Here is a 16441-nt window from a genome sequence, read left to right as displayed (position 1 = left end):
CTGGGTGGCTGAGTAAGGAAGTGAGTGAGTGAGGAGTTGTCTGGCTGCTTGGATGAATGAGGGTGCGAGACAGGCAAGCAATTATCTTATCCGCCTCCTTCCTCAGAAAACTATCCACAAGCAAGGTCTAAGAGCAACCAGATTCCAAAGACCACTTTTGTGTGAATTCTACAATGATCAACTCAGAAGATGCCTTGCCAGATATTTTATTTTCCAAATCCTGATTTTCACTCCCCGCCCCACCACTTATTATTTTCCTGAACGAGAAAAGAAAACTTAGCATAACCTGGCATTCTCATTTTTAAATTGATTTTTTAAAACAATTATTTCTTACACAAGTGTGAATGTAAACTGTACAAAACAAAACTGCATCTAATTAGGATACATAGTTAATGTACTGAATAGCATTGAGAAAGCACACTCTCTATCACCACCTGGTGTTGAACTGTGGTATTGCCAGCAAACAAAATATGGGTACCTCATAGACCAGAGCTGTTCTTCCAAAATAATATTGGGATGAATGGCATTTAGTGTTTGTGCTCTGCCATAAGCTTCCTGGGAATAGTATCTCACTGTCTGGCTTACCCTTTACAAAAAGTAGGATAAATATTAATTGAATGCAATGCAACCTGCACAACAATGACAACAAACTTCTACAAGTCCAGAAGCCCATTCCTTTACCCTTTAACTAGGGGAGATGGTGGCACAGTGCTAATATCTTGGAGTAATCAAGAGGTTCAGAGTAATTTTGGTGGGGGAAAAAGCACAAAGAGCTACAGATGTTGGAAATCTGGAACAAAAATTGATGGAGCAACTCAACAGGTCTGACAGCATCTGTGGAAGGAAGACAGAGTCAATGTTTTGTGTCCCATTGAAATATTGACTCTGCCTTCTCTCCACAGATGCTGCCAAGCATGCTGAATTTCTCCAGCTATTTTTGTATTTGTTTGTAATGTTTGGTGCATACATGTTCAAATCCCACCATGGCAGATGGTGGAAATCTAAAAAAAAAGGTGTGCGCTAACACCTAGCATCACTTGCAGTTGCACAGCGCAGGATTCCAGAAACAAGCACACACAAGGATTTTGTCCATATCAAATCCGTGCATGCACGGTCAAACCCTGTGTCATCATGTAGAATTTCGATAGCGTCATATGCAAAGGAACGATGTGTGTGCAGAAAAGGAGCACGCTATTGAAATGGAGTTCAGCAGGGGCAGTGATGGAGAGGGATGGGGAAATGGGGATGGGGGTACTGAAATGGAGTGAGGTCTCAGAAGCAGAGAAGGTAAGGGGAAAAGGACTGGCGTGGGAGAGAAAAAGGATCGGGTAGAGGGGGCAGATGGGAAGGGCAGACGGGGGTACAGTGAAGTGAGGAGAAAGGACCACTTCTTCTCTCTCAGCACCCCCACCCTCTCCCTTCTTCCCCACCACACACCCACCCCCTCACAAATCCCCTCCCTCCCACCATTATAGTCAACATCTCACACATAACCACACCAAACCTCGGGGTGCAATCCCTTGTATTGTTTAATATTGTGAGTAAAAACGATGACTGCAGATGCTGGAAACCAGAGTCTAGATTAGAGTGGAGCTGGAAAAGCACAGCAGGTCAGGCAGCATCTGAGGAGCAGGAATATCAACATTTAGGGCAAAAGCCCTTCATCTTGTTCAATATTGTGCCTATTTGATTTCCACAATTTCGCACATTGGTGATGAACCTGTTTAAATGTGTGTCCATTGGTTCCGGTAAACACACATGCATGGATTTTGATGCAGTGCGTAATGTGTATGTGTGTGGTGTCAATAGATATGGCTGTGTAAAAGAAGCTAGTCTAATGGTGACTATATGGTGATTGTCATAAAAATCCATTTGATTCACTCTTGTCCTTTTGTGAAGATAGTGTCTGTCTTTACCTGATCTGGATTAGTGGTGCCGGAAAAGCACAGCAGTTCAGGCAGCATCCGAGGAGCAGTAACTGCTCCTCAAATGCTGCCTGAACTGCTGTGCTTTTCCAGCACCACTAATCCATAATCTGGTTTCCAGCATCTGCAGTCATTGTTTTTACCTTTACCTGGTCTGGCCAATACATAACTAAATTCGCTGAGATGTGATTGCCTGTTATGTTGACTGTTCTATTGACAGCCCTCTGAAATGGCCAGGCAAGATGAAGGGTGATTAGAAATGGGCAACAGAAGTATTGAAAAGTAGAGGGCACAGTTTTAATGTGCTTAACAAAACACGTAAATGTAAGCTGAGAAAATTTTTTTTGCACAATAAGTAATTAGTATCAAGAGTGCACTGCCTGGAGGTGTGGTGGAGGCAAATTTGATTGAGGCATTCAAAAGGACAATAGATTATTATTTAAATAGAAACAATGTTCAGGGTTACAGGGAAGAGTTAGGAGTTTGGCATTAAATCAAAATTCTCAGACAGCTGAGGAAGACACAATGGGCTGAAAGACCTTCTGCAAGTTAACAATCCTGAGATTCAGTAGTTGAAGCGGTGAATACTAAAGGCATATATACATCTCAAGAAAATCACAGGTTTCCTCCTTTACCAGTACAACTTTAGGCAATTTTAACCAGATTAGTCATTGGGCCACCATAACTAACATTAACATGCTCATGTGTTAAGGGAAGAAATCGGAAGGTTGTTGTTTTTTGCTACTCTTCAGTAATTTTTGCTGAGGGTAGGTAAGAAAAAAAAATTGCATTTGAGGATAGGATTTCAGTTGGTTGTGAAGACCATAAGACCATAAGACATAGGAGTGGAAGTAAGGCCATTCGGCCCATCAAGTCCACTCCGCCATTCAATCATTGCTGATGCGCATTTCAGCTCCACTTACCAGCGTTCTCCCCATAGCCCTTAATTCCTCGAGACAACAAGAATCTATCAATCTCGGCCTTGAAGACATTTAGCGTCCCGGCTTCCACTGCACTCCGTGGCAATGAATTCCACAGGCCCACCACTCTCTGGCTGAAGAAATGCCTCCGCATTTCTGTTCTGAAATGACCCCCTCTAATTCTAAGGCTGTGTCCACGGGTCCTAGTCTCCTCGTTTAACTGAAACAATTTCCTAGCATCCACCTTTTCCAAGCCATGTATTATTTTGTACGTCTCTATTAAGTCTCCCCTTAATCTTCTAAACTCCAACGAATACAATCCCAGTATCCTCAGCCGTTCCTCATATGTTAGACCTGTCATTCCAGGGATCATCCGTGTGAATCTCCGCTGGACACGTTCCAGTGCCAGTGAAGTTTTCCCTCACCCACTGAGAGGAAAGGAAGGAAGAAATTAGCAATCAGTGTAACAAAAGATCAAATGGGTTAAAATGCAGAACCTGGAGATCAGAGTTGAGAGTGTGGTGCGAGAAAAGCACAGCAGGTCATCTGAGGAGCAGGAGAATCGACATTTCAGGCATAAGCCTTTCATCAGGAATAATGAAATGGAGCATGACTGTGAAGCTTCATGGTAGCTTGCTGGCTATTGGTAAATTAGACTCACATGAAGAATGGCCACATGGGATAAATATCAAGTGGTTGCGAATACCTACAGGACTTTTGTGTATACATAAGTCACTACGTGTGGGAGATGAGGTGGAGAAAAAAGCTATTATAGATAGAACACAGGGAATATATATCATTTTTTTTATTTTTAAGGAAAACATTTGGGATAAGTGCATTAATGAGTGAATTGCACACTATTACAGGTAGAGCACAGGGAATAGGTATACCCTTCCTAATGAAGGGCTCCTGCTCAAAACATTGATCCTCCTGCTGCTCAGATGCTGCCTGATCTGCTGTGTCTTTCCAGCGCCACAGTCTCGACGCTGACATTTAGCTGTTTACTTGACTGCAGCATGTCAATAGACCAAAGCATCAAGGCAACAGTGACCATGCTCATCACTTTTTTGGAATTATATTATCTAACAACAAATTGATCAGCAGATCTTTTCAGTACAGAAAAGCAATTCATACAATCACAGTTCCATACAGCAGGCTATTCGACCCATTTGGTGTTGGCTGTTTGCAAACACCCTCTAATTAGTCTCCCCATCCTGCTGTTTCTCCAAAACAGTACAGTTTTTTTCCCCTTTATTATTATACACTTATTATCATTGGAAATAAAGGATTATAAAGAGACAAGATATTTATAGATGTGCATACTGCTTAATCTTCTGAAGAATGTATTTCATGAGGATTCCAATACCATCCTTGCACCTTCTTAAGGACTTGCCTGAAAGGGTCAGGAAAACATTTGGGTTAAGTAAAAAGAATCTTTGAAGATCCTGGTCTGAACTGAGCTTGGAGTGGGGAAATTCATAATGGCTTTATTCCTTTGTCGATTAGCAATTATGTCTTCATTATGGACAATGTATCTCAAAAAAAGAATGAATTCTGTAGAGAGGTCACACATGTTATTAAGTGGGATGCCCTCTTCTTGTAAAAACTTTAACAACATCATGTTCTCTCTGATCATGGATCAGTATGTCACCCACATAGCATTTGCCACTGCAACAGCCATGAAAAATGTAATACAAAGTTCATTGAAAAATTGTAGGGGCAGGTACAATTTTAGGTGGTAATCTTTTAAAACAGAATCTTCCAAAGAAAGTTATAAATGTGGTAAGCAACCTTCCTAGAGTCATGTCAACGGTGGGCATAGAGTGAATTTCTGTCACTATTGCCTTGACGAATTGTGTAAGGCCGACACAAATTTGAACAGTACTATTAGTCTTGGGTACTCTAACCATACTCAAACACCGTTCCACTGTTCAGAAGAAGTCATACTAGACTTGAGATAGACTCTGTTTCTCGAAGGGCTTATCCCTGAAATGTCGATTCTCCTGCTCTTTGGATGCTGCCTGACCTGCTGTACTTTTCCAGCACCACACTCTTCGACTCTGACCTCCAGCATCTGCAGTCCTCATAGGTGTTGCCAGGCTTGTTGAGTTTCTGCAGTCATTTCTACATTAATTTTTGAACACCACTCTACTGGTTTTGTGATCCGAAAAATAATACTCATTATTGTCATTTCTGCAAATTGGTTCTCAAATTATTTCATTTATGGATGCAGTATTTGCTGTTAAATAAACAAGTTTTGTAGTATAATGCTTTATTTGATTTTTAACCTTCCGAACTTTTTGAAAAAAATGGGGAAATTCACCTTCAAAGGAACTCTTTAGCTTGTGTTGTTTAAGTTTCTCCACCTTTTCAATGAGATTGAGACCAAAGCACCTTTTCACTTCGGTGTGAGATCTCCTAGTTGTGTGTGTACATGTGTGGTATTAGGTGTCCCATGTATTGGAGTGCAGGGTCAGATTAGGACAAGTCAGCATGGATTTAGTAAGGGGAAGTCACGCCTGACAAACCTGTTAGAATTCTTTGAAGAAGTAACAAGTAGGTTAGACCAGGGAAACCAAGTGGATGTTATCTATCTAGACTTCCAAAAGGCCTTTAATAAGGTGCCTCACTGGAGGCTGCTAAGTAACGTGAGGGCCCATGGTATTCGAGGTGAACTATTGGCATGGATTGAGGATTGGCTGTCTGACAGAAGGCAGAGAGTTGGGATAAAAAGTTCTTTTTCGGAATGGCAGCCAGTGACAAGTGGTGTCCCACAGGGTTCAGTGTTAGGGCTGCAGCTGTTTACTTTATATATTAATGATCTGGATGAAGGGACTGGGGGCATTCTGGTGAAGTTTGCCGATGATACGAAGTTAGGTGGACAGACAGGTAATACTGAGGAGTTGTGGAGGATGCAGAAAGATTTAGACAGTTTAGCAGAGTGGTCCAGGAAATGGCTGATGAAATTCAATATGAGCAAATGCAAAGTCTTGCACTTTGGAAAAAAGAATAGATGCATGGACTATTTTCTAAATGGTGAGAAAATTCTTAAAATTGATGTACAAAGGGATCTGGGAGTGTTAGTCCAGGATTCTCTAAAAGTTAACTTGCAGGTTGAGGCTGCGATTAGGAAAGTCAATGTATTGTTGTCACTTATCTCAAGAGGATTGGAGTATAAAAGCAGCGATGTGCTTCTGACACTTTATAAAGCTCTAGTTAGGCCCCACTTAGAATATTGTGTCCAATTTTGGGCCCCACACCTCAGGAAGGACATATTGGCACTGGAGCATGTCCAGCGGAGATTCACACGGATGATCCCTGGAATGGTAGGGCTAACATATGATGAACGGCTGAGGATCCTGGGAATGTATTCAGTAGAGTTTAGAAGGTTGAGGGGAGATCTGATAGAACTGACAAGATAATGCATGGCTTCGAAAGGGTGGACGCTGGGAAGCTGTTTCTGTTAGGCAGGGAGACTAGGACACATGGGCACAGCCTTAGTATTAGAGGGGGTTAATTTAGAATGGAAATGAGGAGACATTTCTTCAGCCAGAGAGTAATGGGCCTGTGGAATTCATTAACATGGAGCACAGTGGAGACCAGGACGTTAAATGTATTCAAGGTAGAGATTGATAAATCCTCAACCTTGCAAGAAATTAAGGGCTACGGGGAAAGTGCAGGTAAGTGGAGTTGAAATGCCCATCAGCAATGATTAAATTGCGGAGTGGACCTGGTGGGCCAAATGTCCTTACTTCCACTCTTATGTCTTATGGTCTTATGGTTGAATGTACCAATATGTTTGTTCTGAATCAATTCCATAATTTAGGAAAACTTGGAATTTGTCTTCTATCGGAGACTGTTTTACCAAATGTATCTCTTTGTGTCAATAATTCTTTGATATTTTGCTTTTCTGTGGCTATGTCCAGCTTCAGCACATTTTCTGTAAGTGACCTTTTATTTTACAAACATTTAGCTTTAATAGCTTGTCACTACTCACATCTATGAGGTTGTTTTGCTCCTTAGTGTTGTCAAGGTCATCTAGTGTCTGTCCTATTTGCTGCATCGGTTTATTGGTTTAAGTGTGGTTTGTGGTTTTGCACCTTATGAATTTAATGGATTTCTATGATCCCTGGCGCCAAGTTTGATCTTCCCCCTTTGATCAATTGATCTGTGTTACTTCCAGACCTCTACTTCACTTTCTACAGTGTTTCTCTAGCATTTTGAAAATAGTGGCAGAATCTGATAGAGTCAGCATGGATTTATGAAAGTGAAATCTTGCTTAACAAATCTACTGGAATTTTCTGAGGCCATAACAAGTAGTATTGATGGATGGAGCATTAGGTGTGGTTTATTTAGACTTTCAGAAGGCTTTCAAAAATGTCCCACTTAAGAATTCATATGTAAAATTAAAGTGCATAGGATTGGGATAGTGTATTGAGATGGACAGAAAACTGGTTGGCAGACAAGAAATTACGAGTCAGAATGGCAGGCAGTGACAAGTGGGCATCACTTCTAGAAGCCCTAACTATTCACAATGTACATTAATGATCTGGATGAGGGAACTAAATGTAATACCTCCACACAGCTGAATGGCAGTGTGAGCTGTTGGAAGGTGATTCTTTATTGTAATTTAGACAAGCTGAGTGAGTGGGCCAATGTGTAGCAGATGCTGTATAATGTGGATAAATGTAGCGTTATTCGCTTATTTTAGCAAAAACAAGGAGGCAGGTTATTATCTAAATAGCTATAATTTGAGGGAGGGGGATATGCAATGAAACCTTGTATGTCAGTTGCTGAAGGTAAACATCCAGGCGCAGCAGGTGGTAAAGAAGACAAATGGTATGTTGGCCTTCATAGTGAGAGGATTCAAGTACAGGAGCAAGGATGTCTTGCTGCAATTATACAGAGCCTTGGCAATACCATACCTGGAATATTGTGTGTGCACTTCCGATTTCCTTATCTGAGGAAGAATGTTCTATTGAAGGAGTGCAGTGAAGATTTACCAGAATGATTCTTATGATGGCAGGACTAATTATGAAGAAAGACTGAATTGGTCAGGATTATGTTCAATGGCGTTCAGACAAATGAGGGGGGAGCAATCCTAAAAACATATAAAATTCTAACAGGACTAGTCAGGGTTGATGTTGGAAGGGTATTCCCAATGACAGGGGAATCCAGAACCAGGGGTCACAGTGTAAGGATATGGGGTAAACCATTTAAGAATGAGATGAGGAGAAATGTTTTCACCCATGGAGTGCTAAGTCTGTGGAATTCATTACTACAGGAAGCTGTCAAAGCCAAAAGATTGTATGATTTCAAGAAGGAGTTGAACATAGCACTTGGGTCTAAAGTAATCAAAGAATGTGGGAGAAAGGTAGGAATGGTTTATTGTGTTGGATCATTAACCATGATCATAACGAATGACGATGCAGGTGCAAAGGGATGAATGGCCTGCGTCTCTCCCTAGTTTCTATGTGTATCAGATCTTAAGACCATAAGACTATAAGGCATAGGAGCAGATATTGTGGGCGGCACGGTGGCACAATGGTTAGCCTGTGTGGAGTTTGCACATTCTCCCCATGCCTGCATGGGTTTCCTCCGGTTTCCTCCCACAGTCCAAAAATGTGCAGGTTAGGTGAATTGGCCAAGCTAAATTTCCCGTAGTGTTAGGTGAAGGGGTAAATGTAGGGGAATGGGTCTGGGTAGATTGTGGGTCAGTGTGGACTTGTTAGGCCAAAGGGCCTGTTTCCACACTGTAAGTAATCTAATCTAAAAAATTAGGTCATTCAGCCCATTGAGTCTGCACCACCATTCAATCATGGCTGATAAGTTTCTCAATCGCTTTCTTCCTGTAACCTTTGATTCCCTTGAAAATCAGGAACCTATCTATCTCCGTGTTAAATATACTTAATGACCTGGTCTCCACAGCCTTCTGTGGCAGCAAATTCCATAGATTCACGACTATCTGGCTGAAGACGTTTCTCCATATCTTCTTTGGTTGTATTAAATTTGGTGAAGCCTCATTAGCAACACTTAAGACAATATGGCCACTTATGCATTCTGACTTTAAGTCTCCATATTTACATTTTTCCATTCGTCTGTAGAAATATTAAGTAATTTATGGATTCTCCTGGATGGTGTATTCTTCTGTTAAATCTCACTTTTAAGAATTGTATTAGTTTTGAGGTTGAAATAACTGTCAAAGGCTCCCATGAGCTCTTCGAATGTGTCTGTAGCTTCTTTTAACTCTTGATGAGGAATAACATCAGTTGCCATAATCCCTATTGTGTACAGAAGTGTATTATTTTGTTCTGCACCTGACTTGGTATCAAGTTTAGAAGTTATCCCATATTTTGCAGTTGTAAAGGGGGAATTTAAACCTTTTGCAGCTCAGTTTGAAAAAATCTTCCATCTTATGCAGATGTAATGGAGATTTCCTCCCTTTCCATGATCAGACCAGAATCACTCACTTTTTTAAATTGCCCCAGTGCTTATCTGTTTTATGAGACTAGCTTCTTGATTTCCCAAAATTTCTAGTCCCAGAATATGCAATTTTCTCTCTTGGCCCTGTTGGTTCCATGTTTTTCTGCAACCATGCCTCATGGTATCAGTGCTATGGCAGCAATAGTGATTTGAGCTGCAACTTTTTAAAAAATTCCCACATTTGCAGCCTCGTCACTGAGCTGTTTAAGGTTTCCTTTTTTTAATCATGCATTTTTATTACTTTGACTCACATAGTCTCCAATGTAAGTTTGTTCACTGGCTGAACTTGGACTTGAGACTGATCCTACAGCCCTGTGATCCAGCGTGTACCTCTGCCCTGGAGTTGCAAATTCTTTTTGTTCCAGTATTTGTCTAATCAAGACTGAAATAGTTTCTTGAATAAAACAAATAACTGTGAAGCTGCAGAGCTGAACAAAAACAGAAAGTGCCGAAGAAAATCAACAGATCTGGCAACATTTGTAGAGAGAAAGATTAATACTTTGAGTCCAGTGACACTTTGTCAGAATTGAAAGAAGGCGGGCAAAGGGGATATTTATGCTGATGAAGGGACTGGGGTGGGGGAGAAGTGATGGATACTGTCTATCTGGAATGGATAGGAAGTTAGAAGTGTTCTCTGTAACTTCACCTGCCAATGTGCAGATGTTGGAGGGTAATATGCAGAGCAGAAGCTTTTGACCAAACAGAAGATATGTACCGACATGTGACTTGATTTGATTTGACTTTATTATTGTCACATATACTGATATACAGTGAAAAGTATTGTTTTGCATGTTATCCAGACAAATCATACCATACATAAGTACATCAGGGTAAATGAACAGAATGCAGAATATAGTGTTACAGCTACAGAGAAGGTGCACCTTTAATATACAAGAGGTTTATTCAAAAGTCTGATAACAGCCAGGAAGAAGCTGTTCTTGAATCTGTTGGCACATGCTTTCAAACTTTTGTATCTTCTATCAGATGGAAGAGGGTGAAAGTGAGGTATAATCGGGGTGGGAGGGGTCTTTGATTATTTTAGCTGCTTTCCCGAGGCAGTTGGAAACATAGACAGAATCAGTGGAAGGAAGGCTAGTTTTCGTGATGGACTGAGATATGTTCACAACTCTTTATAATTTTTTGTGGTCTTGGGCAGAGCAGTTGCCAAACCATGCTGTGATACATCTGGATAAGATGCTTTCTGGGGTGCATCTACAAAAATTGGTAAGAATCATTGTGGTCATGCCACATCTCATTAGCCTCATGAGAAAGTAGAGACCTCGATGTGGTTGGACCAGTATAGATTGTTGGTGATCTTTACTCCCAGAACTTGAAGTTTTTGGCCATCGTCACCTCAGCACCATTGATACAGGCAGGGGTGTGTCCTCCATTTGCCTTCTCAGCGGCTGCCCACTTACAGGAAATGTTGCAAGGAGGAAATTGGCAAAACTCTGGCTTCAATTGAGATATAGTGTATGAATGCACCTGGCATGGTCATCCTGTGTGACAGGGGCCGGGGTGAAAGATAGGTAGGTGGAGCAAAGATGCTTTTTACTTGCCACAAAGTAAGTTTTACTTCGACATGCAATGATGTTTCTGAGAAGACTGCCATTTTTTTATTGCTGTCTTGCTGTATTCCAACGTGTTAGTAGTGGGTTTCTTGGCTAGGAATTGACAGCTTGTGATCAGAGCAATGTTATTGGACAGTATAGACAGCTAATTGCATGACAGGATTTTCACAGCCACCTCAACTCCACACTGTAAGAAGAAACAGAAACTGAAACTACACCTTAAAAATATTATATCAAGTAAAGATTGCACATGGTGTGGGGTAAAACATGCTGAAAAAATATTTATTTCAAAACATTTATTTTTAAAATTAGGCTCAAAATTTCTTTTTATTAACCAGTTGATAACACTTCCTGATGATGAAATTATTTTTACTAGTCAAGTTCCTTTGATCATCAAATTTTATGAATTACATCACTGTTAAAACCAGTAAAGGGTAAATATTTTAAGCAGTTTCAAATGGCATAATGGGCGCAGTAAAGTTGAAACTCTCATAGATTTCATTATTGCCAATTCCGAGACGTGTGGGCATGAGTGGGATGGGCAGAGGGACTGTGACTTCAAGATATCTGTGCTAATTTACACATGCCCAATATCCTAAAATTATGGTCGGCTTCAAAAGAATGGTAATACTGAACTATCAGTAAAAATGTCAATATTGACCCGTACCATTCAAGACAATGAAAAACAGAGGAACTGACATACCTCCTTTATCATTATGACACCATAACTAAATTCCTGACTTCATATTCACCAAATTTCACCAAAAGCCAACTGGCATTTTTAAAATTCATTCATAGGATTCATCACTGCTGCACCAGCACTTATTGCCCAGAGAGAAGTTAAGAGTCAACCACATTGCTGTCAGTCTAGAGTCGTATGTAGATCAGACCAGGTAAGGATCGAAGATTTCCTTCCCTAAGATCATTAATGAATCTGATGGGTTTTTCCTCTGACATTTAGCATGAGTGTCATTAAACTCTTATTTACAGATCATTAGTGAATTTAAATTCCACCATTTGCCTTGGCAGGATTTAAACCCAGGGTCCCAGAACATTATCTGAGTCTCTGGATTAAAAGTCTAGTGATAACACGACTGGACCATTGCCTACCCCTATCAGGATAATGGGTGTAGTTTCCAGCATTCAACCAACCTGAAATGTGCTGACAGAGGTTGGGCAGTCTTACTTGACTTATCCATTAAAATATCCAACCATTGGAAAGCAATAATCAGAAGTAATGGAATTTTGACCTATGGAAGCAAAACTAAATTAAATAAGTAAATGGAAGGCATAACCTTTTTAAACAGTGCTCTAATTAGACTACACTTCCAGTGTTGTGTTTAATTTTGATTGATAATTCACAAGGCTTAACTGCCTTAAATTCAGTCAGTGGTTAGGGATAGGTGGGTGTGACCACAAGACAGGTAGAGGGATCCAGGAGGTAGTGTTGAAGGAGCCTCAGTCCTTGAGCTTGTCTAATAGGCTTGAGATATTTGCTCACTGTGTGGATGAAAGTAGTGGCAAACTACCATAGCAGTGTGGGAACCATTCAAGAATAGGCAGAGAAGAGAACTGTCATTGTAATCAGGGACAGTATAGTCAGGGAAATAGACACTGTATTCTGTGGCCCAAAGGTTGTGTTGCCTGCCTGGAGTCTGGGTTCATGATATCTTATCTGGGCTATAAAGGAATTTGGAGTGGGAGGGAAAAGACTCAGTTGTCATGGTCCATCTACCAATATTGGAAGGTGCTGTCTAAGGATCTTTAGTGAATTTCTGCAGTGCATCTTGTAGAAAGTACACACTGTTGCCTCTTAGTGCTGGCAGTGGAAGGATTGAATCTTTCAGCTGCTAGACTCTTATTACCCTTTATGTCACCCCTTGGAACCAGCTTCTTCCACTGCATTGTCGGCCATCTGTACTGATGCAACTTGTTGTTTTTTTTGCTTGTCTGAATTTTTTTGTGGATTTTATTGCGATGAAAGCTGTTGATGCTGTAATGGGGCAATCTGGATGAAGAGTGTTTGAATGGTCAAATCAAAAATGGCCTGAATAGTTACCCTTACATGTATTTGTCTATAGTAGTAAGGCACGGTACTAAAGATTGCCGTTAAAATTGTGAACTGCAATAGTGACAAAATTGCAAATACATTTGAAGAACACAAGTGATTTGGATGTGAACATAGGAGGTAAAGTTAGTAAGTTTGCAGATGACAACAAAATTGGAGGTATAGTAGGCAGCGAAGAAAGTTACATCAGAGTACAATGGGATCTTGATCAGATGGGCCAAGGGGCTGAGGAGTGGCAGATGGAGTTTATTTTAGATAAATGTGAGGTTTGCAGCATTTTGGAAAAGCAAATCAGAGCAGGAATTATACACTTAATGGTAAGGTCCTTAGGAGTGTTGCTGAACACAGAGACCTTGGAGTGCAGGTTCATAGTTCCTTGAAAGTAGAGTCGCAGATGGATAGGATAGTGAAGAAGCATTTGGTATGCTTTCCTTTATTAGTCAGAGCATTGACTATAGGAGTTGGGAGATCATGTTGCAGCTATACAGGACATTAGTTAGGCCACTTTTGGAATATTGTGTGCAATTCTGGTCTCATTCCTGTAAGAAGGATAGAGTTCATAAAAGATTTACAAGGATGTTGCCAGGGTTAGAAGATTTAGGGAGAGGCTGAATAAGCTGGGACTGTTTTCCCTGAAGTGTATAGAGGTTTGTAAAATCATGAGGAGTGTGGATAAGATAAATAGACAAAGTCTTTTCTCTGGAGTTGGCGGAATCCAGAACTAGAAGACAGGTTTCGGGTGAGAGGGGAAAGATATAAAAAGGACCTAAAGGGCAACTTTTTCACATCGAGGGTGGTGCAGCTATGGAATGGGCTGCCAGAGGAAGTGGTGGAAGCTGGTACAATTACAACATTTAAAAGGCATCTGGATGGGTATATGAAGAGGAAAAGCACAACAGGTCAGGCAGCATCCAAGACACCTTCCTCGGATGCTGCCTGACCTGCCTTTTCCAGCACCACACTCTGCACTCTCATCTGCAGCCCTCACTTTCGCCTTTAGAGGGAATATGGGCTGTTTTATATGCTGGCAAATGGCACTAGATTATCTTAGGATATTTGATCGGCATGGACGAGTTGCACCAAAAAGGTCAGTTTCCATGCTGTACATCTCTATCACTCTAAATGAGTTGCGAGATGCAGCGCTAATCACTGATTGACAGGTCGCGCTCAGGAGGACGAGCAAGAAGCACGTGACAGGCCCACGCCGCTGGTGTTGTGCGCATGTCAGTCCAGTTTGTTGTTGTTGCTGCTGGTAGCCGGGAGCTGAGTGAAAATGGCCGCTATGCGGAGCCAAGGCTGAGGAGTGGGGGAGGATATTTATTTAATTTCTTCTCCTTGTTTACGTTACCAGGGTCACGATGGAGGCGGGACGGTTTGCAGAGGGGCTTGTCGAAGGGAAAGAAATTCGTATAATCGGGTCGGAGCTCGTGGAAAATTACACGGTGAGAAGGATGATATTTGGCTGCAGCTGGGGCTTGGATCTCGGCTGAACTGCAGGATGCGGGGCCCAAAGAGAAGGAACCGGTTTTTAAATTGGGTGGAGAGGCATCACCTTCTCTATCACTTGCTGCTTGTCACCAAGTTGCCCTCAGTCTGCTGACATTAGGCAGCGGCAGTATTTCAATTTTAATCTAAAATATATCACAATTGGTTATTGTTATTGGATCCAAGATGAATTTAGGCGCGTATACGTGGAAATGTTAATATATTTTTACATTCCTTTTCATGAGCGCGACTTGTATGAAGCTCGGTAGAAACGGGTTACAACCTCTTTTCCTATTGCCTTCCTTGTCTAGCAAGTGGATCAGATTAATTTTTCTCTTCATACTTACTAGTATCTTTTTGATGTATACAGCAGATTGTATGGGGAGTTCCCGAATCCGTCTTTTTACCCTTCCTATGAGGTGTCCAGTTTCTTCCCTCGTCTTTAAAGTTGGATTCATTGTTACCTCTGTAGTTGGATGCTCTCAACTCGGGTGGTGTTCGTGTTATGATTGTCACATGTACTGCTGGGTTCATAAGAGGATTGGAAAGCGATTGCATAAGTTTCTGATTATTATTTAATGTTTTCCCAGATGGAAAACTATCTGCTTGAGTGTGGGAAACATTAGTTGTGTTTGAATAGTTGGTACTCTGTCAAGGTTCACATGTGACATGCGAAAATCTCCAACCTTATGATCCACTAGTAAATCTGTGTACCTCCAATTCTAGGCTTGTGAGCATTCCAAATGATGACTGTGTCTTCAATTGCTAAGAACTTAATTTCTACAATTTACTTTGTAAACTTATCCATCACTCTCTTTCCTCCTTCATGACTTTCATTGAATCTTGCCTCTTTCACCAGGCTGTTGGTCACCTGTCTTTGTATGTTCTTTCTGAACTTGATATCAGATGTGTAATTATTCTTATGAAGCACAGAATCTGGTCCTACACTTAAGATGCGCTATAATGCATATTGTTTCCAGTCAACCCAATAAAGCAAGAAGCCAATTTCAGAACAAATAGGCATGAGAAAAGATTCTAATGAAATTAATAAATGTTCTGGTGAGATCAGTAGGGCCTGCACCAATACTGCTTTTATAACTGGATGATATTCATGACTATGTTCACTTATCTTGAACTTTTGAGGAAGACTCATTGCTTTCTGACAGACTGTATTTTTTCGTTTGATCAAATCATTCTCATATGTATTCTTGTTTGAGCCAAAAGCAAATGAAAAGTTAGTGAGAAGCATTGTTGTCATTCAATTCTACATTAGACAGGCAAGAGACGTAACTGTGGGTAAGGAACTGCATTTGGCAAGAATAATGGAGGAATAGAAGTACAAGACCACTATTATTGACTTTTAAAATCTCCTAAGGTCAAAACTGAAAAGCGCTCACTTAATTATAAATTATATGCATGAACAAATGATAGGTAGAAGCCCAGCTGTAAGTTACTAACTTAAAGCTCCCTAATATTTACTGAATCCAGTCAGATCTGAAGTTTAAAAACTTATTTAACCTGATTCAATTAAAATTAGAAATGTACTTTTCTTGCTGCATTTCCAGTTTTTCAGGTGTTCATAGTAGAATCTAGAGTTGTACAGCACTGAAACGAACCCTACAGATCAATTCATCCATGCTGACTAGATATCCTAAATGATCCCATTTGCCAGCATTTTGCCCATATCCCTCTAAGCCCTTTTTATTCATATACCCATGTAAATGCCTTTTAGATGTTGTAATCCTACCAGCCTCCACCACCACATCTAGCAGCTCATTCCATACATGCACCAGTCTATGTGGAAAAAGTTGCCCCTTAGGTATCTTTTAAATCTATCTCCTCTTACCTTAAAACTCTGCCCTCTAGTTTTGGTCTACCCTACCTTGGTGAAAAGACCTTGGCTATTCACCCAGTCCATACCCCTCATGATTTTATAAACCTCTGTAAGGTCATCCCTCAGCCTCTATCACTCCAGGGAAAAAGCCCCGA

At 40.8% G+C, this 16441-nt stretch overlaps 1 protein-coding gene and 1 long non-coding RNA gene across 2 annotated transcripts in view; one reads left to right on the top strand and one right to left on the bottom strand.

The window, feature by feature from the left end:
- Nucleotides 1-10054: 10054 nt before the first annotated feature.
- Nucleotides 10055-14927, bottom strand: LOC148147935 (uncharacterized). The gene is made up of 2 exons (XR_015759369.1): nucleotides 14800-14927; nucleotides 10055-11086 (listed from the first exon to the last, which is right to left on the bottom strand). It is a non-coding gene; the product is annotated as an uncharacterized LOC148147935 (long non-coding RNA).
- The window catches only part of nisch (nischarin), a 77528-nt gene continuing 75319 nt past the window's right edge, over nucleotides 14233-16441 (top strand). Inside the window, exon 1 of the mRNA XM_043707875.2 lies at nucleotides 14233-14409. Within this exon, the coding sequence (XP_043563810.2) occupies nucleotides 14326-14409 (84 nt within the window). The 5' untranslated portion in view covers nucleotides 14233-14325. The remainder of the gene's footprint in view (nucleotides 14410-16441) is intronic.

This window comes from Chiloscyllium plagiosum, unplaced genomic scaffold, assembly GCF_037043375.1.
Source record: "Chiloscyllium plagiosum isolate Xiang-an unplaced genomic scaffold, Cpla_swu_hap1 HiC_scaffold_14, whole genome shotgun sequence".
NCBI lineage: Eukaryota > Metazoa > Chordata > Chondrichthyes > Orectolobiformes > Hemiscylliidae > Chiloscyllium > Chiloscyllium plagiosum.
This window is presented reverse-complemented; position numbering and strand designations above follow the sequence as displayed.